Below are 17267 nucleotides of genomic sequence, written 5' to 3'. Positions count from 1 at the left end.
TGATTCTTCTTCTCTTACAAAACTGTGCAAAATCACAGGTGTCCCCTCATAGAGCAGGTACAACACAAAGGAATGTTGAAACACTGGAAGAATATTTATTTCCCTTGGGGAGCTTTCTACTGTATGCAGGTTTTATGCACACTAATAAATAAAATGTGCCTTAAGAAATGACAATTCCTGCAGCAACTGCCAGTGGAGATAAAAGAATAACTGATGGGGAATCAACAGTTTGCTGGAAAACAGGACTAACACTTGACTGATTGGTTTACCCAACAGTAGGATAAAAGGACACACACTAATTATTTACAAAAGGGGAACTGTATTACAGAAAACTACTTTGTATTGATAAAATGTATATGAAACTCCAAATGCATTGTAGTTCAAGCTGCTGCCAGCCCATTATGCTCCAAAATAATTTAAAAAAACTTTTACTCAGTGAAGTTAAAATAAAGCGTAAAACAATTAACTAAGACAACAAAAAGACTAAGCAAAAATAGATGACATTTTTTTAGCTTGCCATGAAATTTAGCAAGCTTCAGTTCTTTTCAAGCACACACAAAAGCATGAGCAAAAGTTAGTATATTTGACCAGGAACTTGGCTAGTCATCTGTTACAGTAAAGCTTGAAAGAAGACAAGTCATGAGTAACCAAGTCCAAGGCTGAGCAGGGCTTTAATTGTGCCTTGACCTGCAATACAATCTTTGAAAAAAGCCAAACATAAAGAGAAACACATGCACAACAGCCTTTCTTACTCAGTGGCTGCAGCATGCCATGGGAAACTGCTTGAAACAAAACTTAAGATCATGGGCCAAACGTGTAGCAGTTAGGATGATTGACAGGGCATCCTAAAAATCACTATCTGGCATGATGTTATTGACCCTCACATTGTCCAGAAGAGCAAGAGTAACAAGATCTTCTTTCAAGGAAGCTCATGAGCTGCCTGGATGTCATATTTTCCCACTGGGGCAAAAGGCCAAAGGCCCAAGCAGCTGCTTTGTACTTTGCTGGGAATGGCAGCAAAGATCAGGGCTGCCAAGAGCTATTCAGTTTTGGAATATGGCATTAAAAGAACAGGAATGACTTAGAAAAGGAAACAGCTTTAGAACAAAACATCAGGAAAATGCCTCTTTACTATTCATAATCCGATTTGTTCAATAATTGAGTGTTTAGTTTCTAAATACTTGATCTTTTGCAATACTTTACCTTGTTTCTCCTGGAAGAAAAGAGATTGGCATGTTCTCTTGACAGCCTTGACCCGGATGCCAATTAGATTTGCAAGCAGAGCAGAACTCAATGTCGCATGCTTTGCACTGGACCAGCTGGGGGTCCTGTGGGCTTGATTCCTGGAGCTGGCAAACTGCCTGGCAAGTAGACGATGGACACCAAGTCCGGCATGGATCCAAAAGCACTTCTGCAAAGGGACATAAAAGAACAAAATTCAAAGGCAGATACGAGACTGGCCTGCCATAACAATGCATTTCAGCTGAGGTTGGCTGGCAGGGCTTTTGAAGACACAAGTTTTCAAAAGGAGCCTTTTAATTTCTGCTACCCCCTTTGACATAAACCTGGCCTGTTTCGCAAACTAAAGACACCAAACTAAAGTGAGCTTCACAAGTCCAAATTCATGGCCCACTTTCATTCACTGAACTAAACTTGTTCAGAGAGTGAGTTTGATTTTTTTTCAGCTGTACTTCAAGTTAAGCACAGCATATACTATGCAGGTAAAACCCATTAGAAAGTGTTTTTACAGTGTCTTGCCCATTAGGACTCTTATTTCAAGTTGACCTCTGCCTTAATGTGACCACATGATTAACAATGGCATACGACTCTTATAGAGTTTGATCCCTTTCTTGAAGGCTCCTTACAGGTAAGTTATTTCATGTTTCAAAGCTCACTGAAGACAACATAAATAAGTAACTAACTAAAAAATGAAATTACTTCAGTGGTTTCTAGGCTGGGTCCTGACCTCAGCAAAACCTTAAGGTCTCCATGACCAAACCATTCCACATCCTCATAAGCATGCATTCAGCTTATATTCTTAACATGAACCTTGTTAATGCTTGTATCATTATACACTACACACAGAACTGCTTGGTAATTCTGCACCAGATGCCATCCCAGGAAATAATGTTGACTCTGTGAAAGAGGTTAGTCTACCTCCCCAGCCCCTACAGTACTAGTAGTCAGTACTGTAATTAAACAGCAAAGCTCAAAATAGAAGTCACTCTCTCCCTTAGTTATTTAGCAATATAATACATAGCAATTTTCTTTCCTTAGTTTATTCCCAGAGTGCTGTAGTTCTGGGAATCACACAGGCAAGAACAGAAACAACTACTTTTTGGGTTTTGGTTTTGATTAATTTCTTTTTTTTGTGATGACCAAACAGTTAATGCACAATGCTACTGCATGAACATGTGTAGAGACAGATTCTGATTTATAGGATCATTCTGGAATGATACCATTCTCACAGCCTTCAGTGGGTAGTGTTATATGTGTTACCTCTTTCAAACTGTAGCTTCTTATACCTTTGCATGATTTCTGATGCAACCATGCACTCAATCTGTTGAAGGAAGCAAAAGAAAGACAAATTTCCAATTAGGAGCAGCAATAATCTAACTAATTTTAAACAGAGATAAAATATTTGACCTTTGTGAATTATTAAAACAATGTCTTGCCAACAATGGAAGCTATAACATACAGAGCAAGACAAATTTAAACATCCTGTAAAGAAAAGAAAACACCCTGTTTGCAGTAAAAATGTACTTACTTCATTTTCTTGCAGATGCCCTCGCTTTGGGCAGGCAGCATCAGGGCAGCTGATTGCTGTTTCTAGACCTTCTTTGATCAAAAGTTCCACATACTGTTTTAGGCACTGTAAGAAAACCAAGGACTGAGTTCACTATCCCACCAAGAATAAATCACTCAGTATTTTAACAGCTTTCCTCTCAAAATCGGAAGAACTCAAACTTTTCAAAAACAGGTACTATGGTGTCCCTTTTACAGCCATGGGCTATACTCACAGCTTTTGCCACAGTTATACCTTTAGGCAGAAAACAGTAAAGTTCATTTCCCCATGAAACCATAGAATCACTTAAGTTGGAAAAGACTGTTAAGATCACTGAGTGCAACTGTTAACCAAATAACTCTTCATCAAATTCAAATATGCAGCAAATTAAAAAAATAACAATGGGGAAAAGGACAAATTGAACAGGGAACAAAGAGGAAGGGAAAAAAATAATAAAACATCACCATGGTAAAATTAGACAATCCAAAGATCCTTGTGACTGGAAGCTACAACACAACTTAGTAATCAGTAATTCACAGTAACTCCCCAAAGACAGACATCTGTCAAGCATACCAGAACACAACTCCCTTTGTGCATCTTGGCTTCATTTTTCTAGAAAATAACCACAGTTAAAGAGATATCTTTTCCATAGGAAGGAAAAATGTGAGAATTAGGACTCCCTGAAGAACTACAGTTTCCATGGGGACTGAATAATAAATATTGGTAATACTAATACTTTTCTCCCCTAGCAACCACAGCGTTTTACCCGTAACTGAAATAACTGAAAATGTAGCCTCTAACACAGCAGCACACAACACGGCTCTCAACAAAAGAGGTAAGAAAAGAAGGTATTTTTGACCAAAGGCAAATTAAGACCAAACCTTGTTATTCTTGAAGGGCAACAACCCCCTTCCGCTTCCACCCTCCTCACATGAAGGCGAGAGCTAATGCATAGGTGTCTGCTGGGAAGGCAAGGGAATGACAGAAACAGAAACCCTTCTCTCTGCAACTTCCACCAGTCCAACATTACACAGAAAGAGCAAACCAAGGTCTGCTTCCCAGTGGATAGGTCACCCTATGGCATTCTCACCCTGCTTGTGAGCTCAGCTGGCAGTGGCAAACCAGAGACAACTACAGAAGGAGACCCCTAACTCCCTGTTACCAGATGTGTGAATAAACACTGAGGTTAGACTAACAGCAGATTGAAATGAAGATATGAAACAAGCTCAGCATCCAACTGTGTGAGAGGTAAGAAAGATTACATACTCTGCAGCAAACTGGCAAAACAGAGACTTCAGTTACCATTTCCACACACTTGCAAAAAGGTATGCAGCTGCTGACTCATTACCAGCCTGGGAAGGCAAAGGGCTGCACTGACCTTGCCAAGGCTGGCGTGCCTAACTGCAGGTCAGAGTGCAAAACTGTTTCCTCCTTCCAACCACGCCATCCATGAGCACCTTATAGCCTAACCCTCAAGCATGGGGCTTGCAGCTGTTAAGGTCCAGACTTAGAGCCTCTTTTTCTCTTCTGCCTCTTGATTTGTCTATTCAGCTCCTTTCAGAGACCTGTATTAACACATTATTCTAGAATTTAGCCCTCACAGCTTGACTACAGCAAAAGCTTCACTGTCCTGCCCACACAGCCTCTGTTGCTCTGGTCCACAGCTTTTCTGGTAGCAACATGCCAGCACCTTAATAGCACAACAAATAACTTCTGTTGGAATCCCCTTTCCCTGTGCCTCCCACTCAGTAAAGAAAACAGGTCTATTTTTTGAAAACCAAAAAGAGACAGATAACTGACACCTTTAAAATTTTTAATTGTGCAGAGAAATCCATGTGTGACAGACTATAGTTTATGTCTTTATCAGCAGGGACTTAATAACGACAACTGTTCACTTAGTAAATGTTTGATTTGCAGAAGGTTTCCAAGCCTTCACTTTAAACTCTGCAGCTGGTGGAGCAGTTCAAGAGAACCACAGGCAGGAACGACGACCACAGGCTGAGCTCTGCAAGACCCAGACTCTAGGCTGTATGCCTTGGCAAACTGTAATTTCAGCTGTAGTGAGGTATTAGTGCTGCTAAAATGACACTGCTGGCTCTTCTCTTTTCTCTCCATTTGCAGACACCAAGTGTGGATTAAAATGAAAATGCATACATTTTTAATGCCAGCACTTAGCACTTATAGAAAGTACTTTTCAAGCTGAATGAGCTTTGCAATCATTAATCATTAATGCAGCTAATTCTCCTCCTCAACCTGTTTGGGACCATTGCCAAAGTCTATTCAATTTGCTTCCCTTTCCTCGCTCACATCTTCCAAGAAATGGCACGGTTCATCCCTGTCACAAGCAGTGCCCATGGCCTTCCCCTTCCCCCGATGTGGCACTGGTCCCTGTCTCCTCAACATCAGCCCAGCCAAATGCACTTCTCATGTTTCACCCTCTGGGAACTGTCTCAAGGCCGCAAAATCTTGCTGTAAAATATGCAGAGGATAAAACACCCTGTCCACTCAAGACTTCCTCTCTCCAGAGATTTCTTAAGTGGAGAAAGAGTAACCCCAAAGTGGTTGCAAGAGGGGCAGATGCAAGATGTGCCACTTGTACCAGAAACGCTCAAACACTATGATTAGTATTCAATTATACACTATGAAAAGTTCATTGCAAAACAACTACAAAAGGATGGCAAGTAAATTGTTGCTCATTTTCTATGTAATGTGTAGTTGATTCCCTGCTGGAAGAAAGTATCTTCATAGCCTTTCCAGTAAAAACAATAAAGTACTGTATAGCATGAACAAAAAGTATGGGAGCGTAAGTCACCCTCAACAATGTTCAAAATTAACTGTATTTCATAATTTTTCTCAGAGAAAACAGGAGATGAAATTAGATACCTAAGGGCTGAGGTTGGACTAAAGTCACAAGACATTTCTTGTTGTACACCGACCCTTAAAAAACAAATATGCTGAGGAGTATCTTTATTCTTTATTTAGTAGATATGCATGAATTGAAAATTGCTTTTATTTGAAGAAGTACTTTTACAAAAGGAGCCCCTGGTGGTCTAGTGGTAAGGGCGTGGCGCTGTCACCGGTTTGATTCCCGGTCAGGGCCACTCCCCGGGCCAGATGGAGCTCGTTAGCCCTTAAAGGCAACCCCATCTACGTCCTAAGGACCTCGCTGCCACCGTCCAAGCTCGCTTGGCCCCGGCAGATGAACCTTAGGATCAAAGGGTGGGCTCAGTTCCGCGCACACTGTGTCTCACCTAAAAAATCCAATGCGCAGGCTGGAAGGTGGAAAGACCTTCCCCGGATCTTCGCTCGCAAAGACTGGCCATTATTATTATTACTTTTACAAAACTCCACTTATTTCTTTCTTTAAAAAAAAAAAAAGCCATCTCATTTCAGTAATTAAATAACTAAATATTATTTAAGTAACTTACACTTGAAGGGACTCTAAACCTATCAAAACTTGTGGGTTTTTTTCTCATTTGCATTTCTCCTTTAGGCATAACAAGCACTAGGCAGGTTATTCTGGTTTATGTTGCAGTTGTAACAAGCAAAGAGGTAACTGGAGTAGCTTAGACTTCTATCCAGCATGCATTCTCTCAGTATATCAAACAACTCAGGGGAGGAAAACAGTTACTATATGGTGGCACCCCAGGACACTGCTAAGGTTGTTTGGGTTCCTTAAGGATACAGATCTATACCTTAACATTTCATTTTATGTCATAAATGTTAGGCAATGAGAACTGCTATTTAACTCTGGCAATTTCCCATAGACAAAGGAAAGCAAAGCACTGCCCAACATGTGTTACATATAAACTATATACAGGCTACATACACCACATATATAAAACATATATAAAGTTTTATTTATAGTATATATATCAAAATTATGTAAAGTGCAGGTCAAAATGCATCCAGTGCCCCAGATGCTGCTAAGATCGGTCAGAAGAGACGGGTTAGCTCCCTGAGCATCACCCCTGTATTTTTCCCTGTGCATCTCTGCTCTGTCCTTGTTCCATCACTGTTGCCCTTTCTGGTGTGTGGATAACTTCCTCTTTCACTTCATAATTCAAGAATTCTACTGTCATTTGCTGTCCCCATGTCAAAGGGCAGGAGCAAAACCACTTTGAAGAGTTTTGGTCCAGATCCATTCTTACCTCACAAAGGTAAACCGAGAGCCCAACTCAGCAGCAGTTTTACTATAAGCTGCCTATGTAAGTTGGGAACCCTTTCAGTTTTGCCTCAGAGACAGATGGTTAGTAAAGGAATGACTTCCTTTCTGAAGCTGCCAAACACAGCTTAGTATTTAAAGCTCTGGAAGATGTGTTGTACCTCTAACCTTTACAGATCAAGGATTGCACCACATAGAAAGGTTATGTTCAGTGACCACTACGTGCTGCTGCTTTAGAACTGCATATCTTCCTGTCTAATGCTACAAAGATCAAAATAACCTATGAAAATCAAAACAGTTATTTTTTGCCTAATTTCCAAACCATAACAGTCCTGCTCTGCTGCACTTAGCTCTAACCTGCACAGGCCACAGCAAAATTTATATGTAAAGAATTAAAATTAATTATTTTTCAGGAGAATTGCAGGAAAAATTATGCTTACTTCTGATGATGGTGCTTTGACTTATTTCTCCTGACATCAAAACTCAAATAAAAATCCCATCCTAATTCCTAAGAAGGAATCTGACTTTCATTGTTTCCATGTGGGGCAACACTTCTCTATCATCTACTTTGACAGAAAAAAAAATAATGTATTCTCTTGGTGCCTAAGGTAATTTTACAACATATAATTAAAAACACTTGAAGATGTTTTGGGAAAGTCATAACAAATTTACTTTTAAGAACACGTTATTACTACTATCACAGCAAATGAGAAATGGCTTTTTATCTTTTATTTGCAAGTTAAGCAGGCAAAAATATTATCCTTTATTATTTTCTTAACAGCTGATAGGTGGATTTAGTCAGAATGTAGACTTCTAACTACATTAATACTGCAGATTCAAGTGCCAAGTCATATGGGAAATTTTATAAATAAGTCAATGGATTTGGAAAACCCAAAAAAGCATGACAGGATTGCAGAGCCAAGTATATCATCACATCATTTGATTTATTTCTTAAAACTTCAAATGTATTTTAGTGCTGGCACTAGGCCACTGTCATCCCCAAATGAAATATGCAGTACATGTGGAATCATCACATGCTGATGTTGGTAAAACATTTTTAAAAAACCACACACACACTCCTAAAATTGAAAGGGGAAAAAATGAAGAAATAAAAAGAAGAAATGCAGTTTTTACCAAGTTCTAAAAAGAAAAGGAAAATATTTTACAATACATTTGACAATGGTAAATATTGAAGATAAGCAATTTTTTGTGCTGTTGTACACAAAGATGAACTAGCTAAATAACCCCACACTTTGCGAAGACAATCACTAAGAGTTCGCACTGCACTTGAGGAACACAAGGAAGGACTGACATGCTTTTTCAACAAGGGAGATTTCTTTAAAGTTCAAGCTGATCAAGAAAATGTTTTCAGGTAGGATGATTCTTAACATGTAGACTAAATTGCTGGTCTAAAATTCTGTATCAAACCAGTATTAACTGAACTTTTAAAAATATACATACATATATACACACACATATAAATAAACTTGCATTCAACCACATGAAGAACCAGGAAATGCCAGCTGGTATTTTGTGATTCATGTTACAAGTGACATTAGACTAGGTGAATGTGAAGATACCTTTGGGCCTTATGTTCTAGGAAAGAATATGAAAGGATTTTGAGTGAGTAGCATGCACTTAGTAGTGTCTTCTAGCTACAAGTCTACAGTTTGGTTCTGTGGGTCATTTTTGAGCTAATAGGATACTAAGCAAAAGCTCAACAATTCATGTGATGAGGCTACACAGACGAACAAAACTACTGCAACAATTACTTTTGATAGTATTTTGTAATATTTTTATGCTCTGCATACCAGGAGTTTTTCTTTACATTACTTTAAAATGACTACTAAGAAGGTCATATCTTTTGTAGCCATAAGGCAGTGCAATACCAGTTATTCCACTGCTCTGAGCTAATTCCACTAAGCCAATTCTGCAGTCAGTCTGCTGAATAGGTATTTATACTGGTAGACACATTGTCTGTAAATGTTTTAGGTAATGAGATGTAATGCCCTATTTTAGCTTCAGATTGGGAAAGTACATAGTGATGCAGTGTGTAATACTCAATGGGGCTGGGTGTGAGAGTGTGTGAAAGTGAGGGCATTTCTGTAACTACAAAAAAAAAAAAATTAGACAGATCAATTTGGGTGTCCATGTCTCAGGTGAAGACTAATGCTATTGGAATAATAGCTTCCCTCCCTTTTGTCCAAACAACAAATGCACTCTGATAGAGAGTTTTTACTTGAATAAAACATAATTTTCTAGAAATATTTTCCATTTAGACAAAGCTGAACAATTCCAAGAAGCAAAACTCCCCTAAAATAAGCAGTCTACACCTTATGTGTTCTCTGAAGAGAGAAGAATGATACAGTAAGACATGACCTTCCCTATTTCTGAAAAAGAGATTCTTGTAGCCACATATAACTTTCATATGCTTCTTAAAGCAACAACTCATCTGGCAATAGGACAAATCTTAGAATGGTTCGGGATGGGACACACCTTGAAGATCATCTAGTTCCAAACTCCCTGCCATAGGTAGGAACATTTAGACCAAGTTGCTCAGAGCTCCATATAAACTGGTCCTGAACACTTCCAGAGATAGGACACCCATTCTCTGGGTAACCTGTTCCAGTGCCTCATCCTCACAGAATTCTTTACTGTTTCAGTTATCTAAACCTACTCTCTTTCAGTCTGAAGCCATTTCCCCCTGTTCAATCAGAACATGGCCTTCTAAAGAGTCCCTCCAGTGTTCTTGTAGGGCCTCCTGGTCAGGCTCCCTGTATAAAGTTACCTGTCCCAGCCCTCCCTTTAATCCTAAGCCATAAGCTCTGGGTCGGTTCCTCATTCATCCTCACGCAGAGCTCCACAGCTGGTTATTGACATATCGGGTAACTGACACCCCCACCTCATCTCCTCTGCCTGTCCTTCCTAAAGAGCCCCTATCCTTCCATTCCAGCACTCCAGTCACAGGAATCATCTTATTTTAAGCTTAATGTTTCATAGAAAAAGAAAACTACTTTCTAACAGATTTCCATCAAAGAAAACATGTGAGAAAAGAAAAGGTAGATTTCTTGGAGAGCTTTTAAGCTTCTTTCAAACTTACTACATGGCCTCTTTGTGTTAAGTACTTATAATCCTGCCTCAAATCTATTGTTGTTTAATAACAGGCTCAACTTGGAATCACTCCTGCATTGCTGCTCCAGTGTGTGGAATTCTCTACAGCAGATCTCCAATCTAGCTTTTTAATATCAACCTAATCCTACTTAGTTGACAAGTGACTTACCAGAAAATATCTACACACACAATAGGAGATCTGTTTGAGGCAAACGCATGACTGGGGGAGTGATTTTTTTTTTCTTTATTAGATAATCTGTCAACTATACTGACCAAATCCACAAGCACAAGCTATATCCAACTCCACAAACCACCTAGACCAGAGACAGATGTACACTAGAGATGTTTAATGTTTGTGGTAATACTTTGAACTTAAAGAATTTCCACTTCTATAGATACCATCTCAGAGACAATACTCTACTATCAAAGAAATCTTCACTATTAAAATTCCAATTTTTATGAACTCTGCAGCTGATTCATCATCCTTAAGAATAAATCACAGGAAGAAACAGTCACTTATCTTGACATGCAGTACTTCAAATCTACCAATCCGAAAGCAGTAACAGAGAACAGTCTAACATGTTTATTCTTTATACCCTTTGTTTTGTTACAGAGACAAAAATTCTGCTACACAAGCATACCAAACCTTGACTCCCAGAAAAGCACCTGCAAAGTGATCCAGAGCTCTGCAACAGGAAAATATTTAGTGCCCTGCGCTGTGAACAAGAAAGTACACACCAAGAGACCTTGGCCAGGACCAGAGACAGGTAATGTCACAGCTGATAAATGTTTTACCCCAAGTGGCAAAGAATTTGAAAAACCTCTGTTGGGCAGGCTTCTTGCCTCTACCTGCCCAATACTTGGCCTCTTTTAAAAAGATACCTTTTTGTTCAAAATTGCCAAGAGTAAATGCCTCTTTCTCCCACCATGCTGTCAATTTTTAAAGACTGCACCAGCTGTTCTGTAGCTCTGTTACAGACTATATTGTCAGTCTAAATGTAATCACACCATCTTGCCTGTGGATGATGGCCAAAGAGGATGATGGCTGGGAAAGATAAACAACCTCTGTGCTTCCATGTCTGAGGACAAACCATCTGAGCATCCTTTCCTGAGCTGTAAAAATTTTCTTGTTCAGAAGTCTTTGTGCTCCCCTCAGCAGTGCAATCTCAGGAACTAGCCAGCATCCTGGCAGGAGCAGGGACTCAGCCACTGTACATGCCACTGTGGCTAGAGCAATGATGGCTGTTGATTCAATCCATGGACAGCAGAGTAATTTTGTTGCTTTGGTTCTACCTCTGTCCAAAGGCATTGAGAGTGCATCCAAATATCACAGCAGTTCCTAGTACACACTCCTTAACTGATGCAAATAATAACTCAGACAAAATATTCATATTAGGGACGAGGTGCACCAACCCTCTGACTCAATCCAGCCTCCAAACCCTCCATGTAAGACTAACTGCCAGTCTGAGTACAGGGAAGTGACAGCATCAGGCTACTGAGTCAGCAAATGATGAAAGTAAGGCAAGAAGAAATGCAGGTTTCAAGAATGCAGCAAGAAGAGCCCTGATGACTACTTCAGCTTGAGAAATATATTAGAATATGGTAAATATCCTGTGAAACACAACAATCAATGGCTGCAGAAGTCACAAGAAGGACCAAGCATCCAGAAACAAATGTACTGGAAAAACAAATGCCTTTTCCCAGTTGACTATCTTAAAAGATAAAGAGAAGGCAACCCAGACTTACAGCAGCCTAGCCTTTGAAGTGGTGGGGCTGTTTTTTAGACACACATCTATTTATGACTGTGTTCTGTAAAATATATAGAAGATGAACAATTTTTCTTAAGAGAAATCAATCATAGTAAACAGCAGAAAATGGCCATCTTGTCATTTGTGCCTATCTTCATCTTAGAATAAGTAGTTCAAGTGGATGTACATAGAAACTTCCTTTGTGTTCCATTTTTACCCCTCCATAAGCTGCTTGTTCTCATCTATTCAGGGCTGAAATGCGTAAAAACACACAGAGTAAGGTTTACAAAAATAAACTTGTTTTCAAAATGCCAACATATGTTGGATGAAACAAACAGGAGGTAAAAAACACAAGGCAAAAAACACGAGGCAAAAACATGAACAAATAATTCTCCTTATGTTTGAGAAATTTTTTTTCCATTTCAGAACAAGATTAATATTTCTAGTGGGAGGACAATATACCTGCAGTAAACAAAGACCTTCCCTTTTCACATGCAAACCACTATGCAAACAAAAGTGAACTAGTTTCCCCAACACCCTGATGAAGGACAGATAATGTTAATCTCATTTATCAATATCACACAGAAGAGGAGAGCTGAAGGCTCTGGATCAAGTTTAGTTTTCACTCAGGGTTCTGTAGTTCCCAACTGCACATTACTTTGTAAACAGGTGAGTTTATTATTTAAGCAGGAAGTTCTGTCATCACAGCACCTAAAGACAAGCCAGAACCCAGCCAGCCATGTGAATTGCTATGTAAACACATAGTGACCTCTAACCATGCTGACACATCACGTATCACGATCAGTATCAGTTCTCTGCTAAGGCTGGGGTAAGTGAGCTAAAGTGGCAAGCTGTAAGCTTTCCGAGTAGCTAGTAGGAAATAGGGAAACATTACAGCTACTAAGGACTCAGAACTCTGTAAAACCTCGCAAGCCATTAGGTTCCCCACCCTCCTGTTTCCAAGAATGTAGGGCATCTCCTTTGGTAGAGGCAAGGCCTGGTCTCAGTACTGTGCTGCCCTGCTGAGGAAAGTTTCCCTTGGCAAATAGAGACAAACCATGGAGGATCAGGAAGGCAGCCAAGCCCACCTGTTCTCATCCACACTGCTCTCGGTGTCTGCCTTGCCCCAGGGGAAGGAGCTGATACTGCCTCTGCCTCATTTGGAGTGAGGGATAACACTAAGTAAATCATGCCTTTTCCTGTCATTTAATTCAGAGAAGCTCTATGTGCTTCCAGTCAAGCATAACAACAAGCAAAAAAAAAAAAAAAAAGGATTCTTGATGCCAGTTACAAGCAGGATAATTTTAGCCTTGCTGATCTTTAGTCTATGAGGAAGCTCAAATAGGGGAATGATTATAATTAAGCAGATATGTATGAACAGCTATGATTAGTCAAATTCAGTAGTCCCATTTAAAAGGACTAGTGAAAGCAGGAGTTTGTCACTATCCTGCTGCCATCATGCTACTTGAGACAGAATATGCCAAACTCCACAGGACACCTAAAGGTCCAGATAAGATTAACCAGCTGCCTCAAGGGCTTAAGGTAGAGCCCAGGAGCAAGAATCAGAGTATAAGTATCTACTAAGCAGTGCTAGTTTCAAACACCACAAAGTTGATCCACATGTGCACATCTGGCCAACTAGAAAGCACAAATAAAGCAGCAGAAGGTAGGTCCTAACATTAGTTTTGTTATTTTCTTTCTGATTGTAGGCCCTCACACATCTGAACAGTAGTTTCTCCTTCCATCAGTAACAAGGTGGACTGCAGATGAGTAATCAAATTAAACTTTTCCATCAAAGACAAGTTTTATGTTAGGCTTCATATTTCTTCTAGACGTTTTCTTGCCTGGACTACCTACTTGATTGACGTTCTTTTTAAATTTGAGAAAAGTATGAATGAAATCCTCCAGGACCAGAATGATCAGCACCGCATAACATCTTGAAGGGAACTGAACAATCTAATTAATGTTAGGTCAAAAGGAGCTCAGCCTGTCTTGAGTAACAGTGGCATCACTGTACTTGCAGCACATTGACACATCTATGTGTATGTTTCTATATATATATAAATTATATAGTATTTATGTACACAGGTGTACATATAAGTCCTGAATTGGAACACATTTAAGTAACTAACTGCTTTACTAATTGATATGCAAGAATATCAGCTGGAACAAAAACCTGTTGTAACTTTAGCACATATACAGTTGGTAACACATTAAGGAAACATCCTGTCCTTTAAGACACATGAGAATTTCATCATAGATTACAAAATAATCAGAATTTCAGACAGCAAGTCGACTAAAACTCCTCCCTCCTTATCAACTGTTAACCCTTCAAAAAAGAAAAGGTTAACTACTAAGTGCAAAAATTTATAGTGCAGTAACTAATAAAAAAAAAAAAGAAAAAAAAGCAGTGTTCTCTGCTTTACCCTCCCTTTCCTTCTGTAAGTGTCATGAGGAAAGCTTTCTGAAGAAAACAAGTACAACCAATTGCTTCTGCTGGGGCACGCAATGTTTAAGTAACTATCTTAAAATTCAAGGTTACTAGCTATGTACTGTGTGCTATTTAGGTGGGAAGTGATTTAATAAAAAGCAAGATATTTAAGAATTAGATGAGCATACTTAAGATTAGTCCTTTCGTTTACATGATTCCAGAAAAGAGATAGTAGTCTGCCTCTTGATAATACTCAGAAAAACAAAAAGACATCAGCAGATAGTTTGTTTCTTTCTACTCTCTAGAGTTTTGTTCCTCTGGTACCTTGAGCAATCCAACAAGGATTTGCTTGAGGTGCCAGAGCAAATACATTCTTGTAACATTCTTAATGGATGAGATACACAAAACTTGAGAGCTCACAGCACTGTGTGCACATTAACGATCACAATGATAAAAACCATAATGGAGTACTAAATGGAGTAATTTGTACTAAATAGCCACAACTGGCAAAGTAATACTATGGGAAATTGTAGTGCCTGTGCCTTATCAGTAGAGGAGTGGCAGTCTGCTCTATTCAATCCATGCACAGCTCTGCCAGAAAGCAAAAGGAAACAGTGTCCCCATTCTATTTTTCTGAATAGCAAAGTTGTGCTACTGTATAAGTGTCAGGAAGAGACAATTCACGGGATCTTTACTAAAGCACTTCTATGATTATAAATAATATTATAATATACAAATATTATAGGATTAAGAGACCTGTACATTGATCCAAATTCTGCCTACATACCACTAGCACTGATCTTCGTGATACATACTGATGCTGTCTCAGCTTGCTGCAATTTAGCCAGAAGGGTTAGAGCTGGTGGCAAAAGCCACAGCAGAAGTAGTTCTCACACTTGTAACAGACATCCTTTTTTCTCTTTTGCTCATATCCCTGGAGGGGCCATCAGTTATCTCTGTCCATTTACATAAAAGCAAGCAGCCAGAACAAAACTATTTATTGGTCAGTCAAAAACAAAACAGATGTACTGGATATACTTTACATAGACTCCATGCAAGATTTTGAATCAAAAGGCTTGGTTTTTTTCCCTTTTCGTTTTAAACAATTTTAGTTTGGCCATTTACAAAGCACAGTTCATACTGAAGACTGCAATGTCCTTGGTGTTGCTGGAAATTGACACTGGAGGAACACAAGAGGACGAATCTGTGCACAGCTGTCACACTTTTCCTTAACAATTGCCAATAGGCTAAACAATCTTGCCTGACTTAGGGGAGTATTTTCTTCAGCAATGTATTTACCTTTGGGACAGCCTGTAGGTTGAGATGAAGGCCTTGGATTTCAGATGAAAGCTGGAGCTGTAACAGGTTTACAGCTATTGTCTCTTTCATTTATATGGATTGATTCTTCTTCCTTCACTGTCATCAATGACAGCAAAAGTAATATTTCCTATTAATTTACAGTAGCACTTTAGGATAAATAATTTTTTCAAGGCACTCAAATGTCACTGTAGTGAAGCAAGTGACAAACAAGAGGTAGAAAACTACACCAATTTCCTTAAACAAGACCGAGCTGAATGAACTATTTGAGACAGTCAAATATAAGTGGTACAAGTGGGTTGGTGATTCCACCTGAACAGATTTCCAAACAAAAATCCCATGTCACTGCAAACAGGTTATTTATGTCAGCTGCTAAGTATAGGTTATTGGCAAAGGTTACATATTTAATGTCTCTAACTGGTTATATCTTTCAAATAAGCAGAAAGAACTATACCAAGAAACAGATCAGTGACAGCAGCAAACATCAGAAGGAACCAGGTGAAGATGAAAAGATATATGTGGTAATCTAGTCTTTCTGTTACCATTGAAATGTTACTGAAAACTGAAATTTAAGTATTTCACACACCCAAGCAACAAGGAGAAACAGAACACTTGACTGTAAGTACTAGAATAGTGGAGAACAGTTTTCATGAAGCTTATTATTTTATATACTTTTGAATTTTAAGCAAACACTCCTTTCAAAGTGGAACTGTCTGTTCTATTAGCTATTCTTTTTTTCATCAGGGAAAAAAATCTATTATTAAAAGATAGTGTTTCCATGAAGAAAAAAAATTAAAAAGTAACTAAAATCCTTGATCTTGAACATTAAGAACACACACCAAAAAACTTTGTGGAAAAAGACTTTCAAATTTAAGAAAAAACCCAAGTCACTCAATCCCATTTCTGAATCTGTAACACCACATCAAAACTCTGAGGAAATTAAAGCCTGAACATCATATACTCCAGAAATTATACTCTTACTGATAATAATCCATCTATTCCTCTGTTGAACCATTGTTACAAAGTTTTTGGTGTACCTGCACCCACTGCAAAATTTAAGGATCTAAAATTTTATTTTCAAGTCATTATTAAGGATGAAAAATTAGTACTAGTTTTCATTCTCTATTCATAAACTATTAATATCCATTAACTGTGACGATGATCTTTGTCACATACTACACTTATGTTTGCCAGTGTTTTGTACTTAACTGACAATATGCTTGTTATTCCAGGTAAGCATTTGTACAATACAGTAATGGAAACCTGTTATTGTGACTGTGATACAGAGAAATTGAAATCTATAATACATGAAATACTTCTGTAGTTACAAGTGTGTGGCTATACTGGGTACTATTGAAAGGCATTTAAAGAATAATGCAATCAGGCACAGTCAACATGGGTTCACAAAGGGCAAGTCTGTTTAACTAATTTGATAACCTTCTATAACAAGGTCAGCTGCCTAGTGAATGAAGGAAAGGTAGTGGACATATTTTTTCTGGATTTTAGTAAGGCTTTTGATACTGTCCTTCACAGCAGCCTTCTGCACAAATTGTCCAGCTGTGAGATGAGCAGGTACATGGTGCTCTGGGTGAAGAATTGGTCTCCAAGGGTTGTAGTGAATGGGGCTACATCTGCCTGGCAATCAGTCACCAGCACTTTCTCTGAGCTCAATTCTAGTGTCAGTTCTGTTCAACATGGTTAGCAGCTGTT

General features: G+C 38.8%; 1 protein-coding gene across 4 annotated transcripts in view; it reads right to left on the bottom strand.

The window, feature by feature from the left end:
- Positions 1–17267, bottom strand: part of RNF144A (ring finger protein 144A) — a 64469-nt gene that overhangs the window by 9841 nt on the left and 37361 nt on the right. For all 4 annotated transcript variants that reach the window (XM_050314484.1, XM_050314485.1, XM_050314483.1 and 1 more), the window contains 3 exons: positions 2768–2872; positions 2500–2560; positions 1204–1411 (listed from right to left, as the gene is read on the bottom strand). In XM_050314484.1, the coding sequence (XP_050170441.1) occupies positions 1204–1411; positions 2500–2560; positions 2768–2872 (374 nt within the window). The remainder of the gene's footprint in view (positions 1–1203; positions 1412–2499; positions 2561–2767; positions 2873–17267) is intronic.

The sequence above is a fragment of the Myiozetetes cayanensis genome, unplaced genomic scaffold (genome assembly GCF_022539395.1).
Source record: "Myiozetetes cayanensis isolate MyiCay16 unplaced genomic scaffold, myiCay2020 scf2-11, whole genome shotgun sequence".
NCBI lineage: Eukaryota > Metazoa > Chordata > Aves > Passeriformes > Tyrannidae > Myiozetetes > Myiozetetes cayanensis.
Note: the sequence above shows the minus strand (reverse complement) of the source record. Positions and strands in the feature narration are given on the sequence as shown.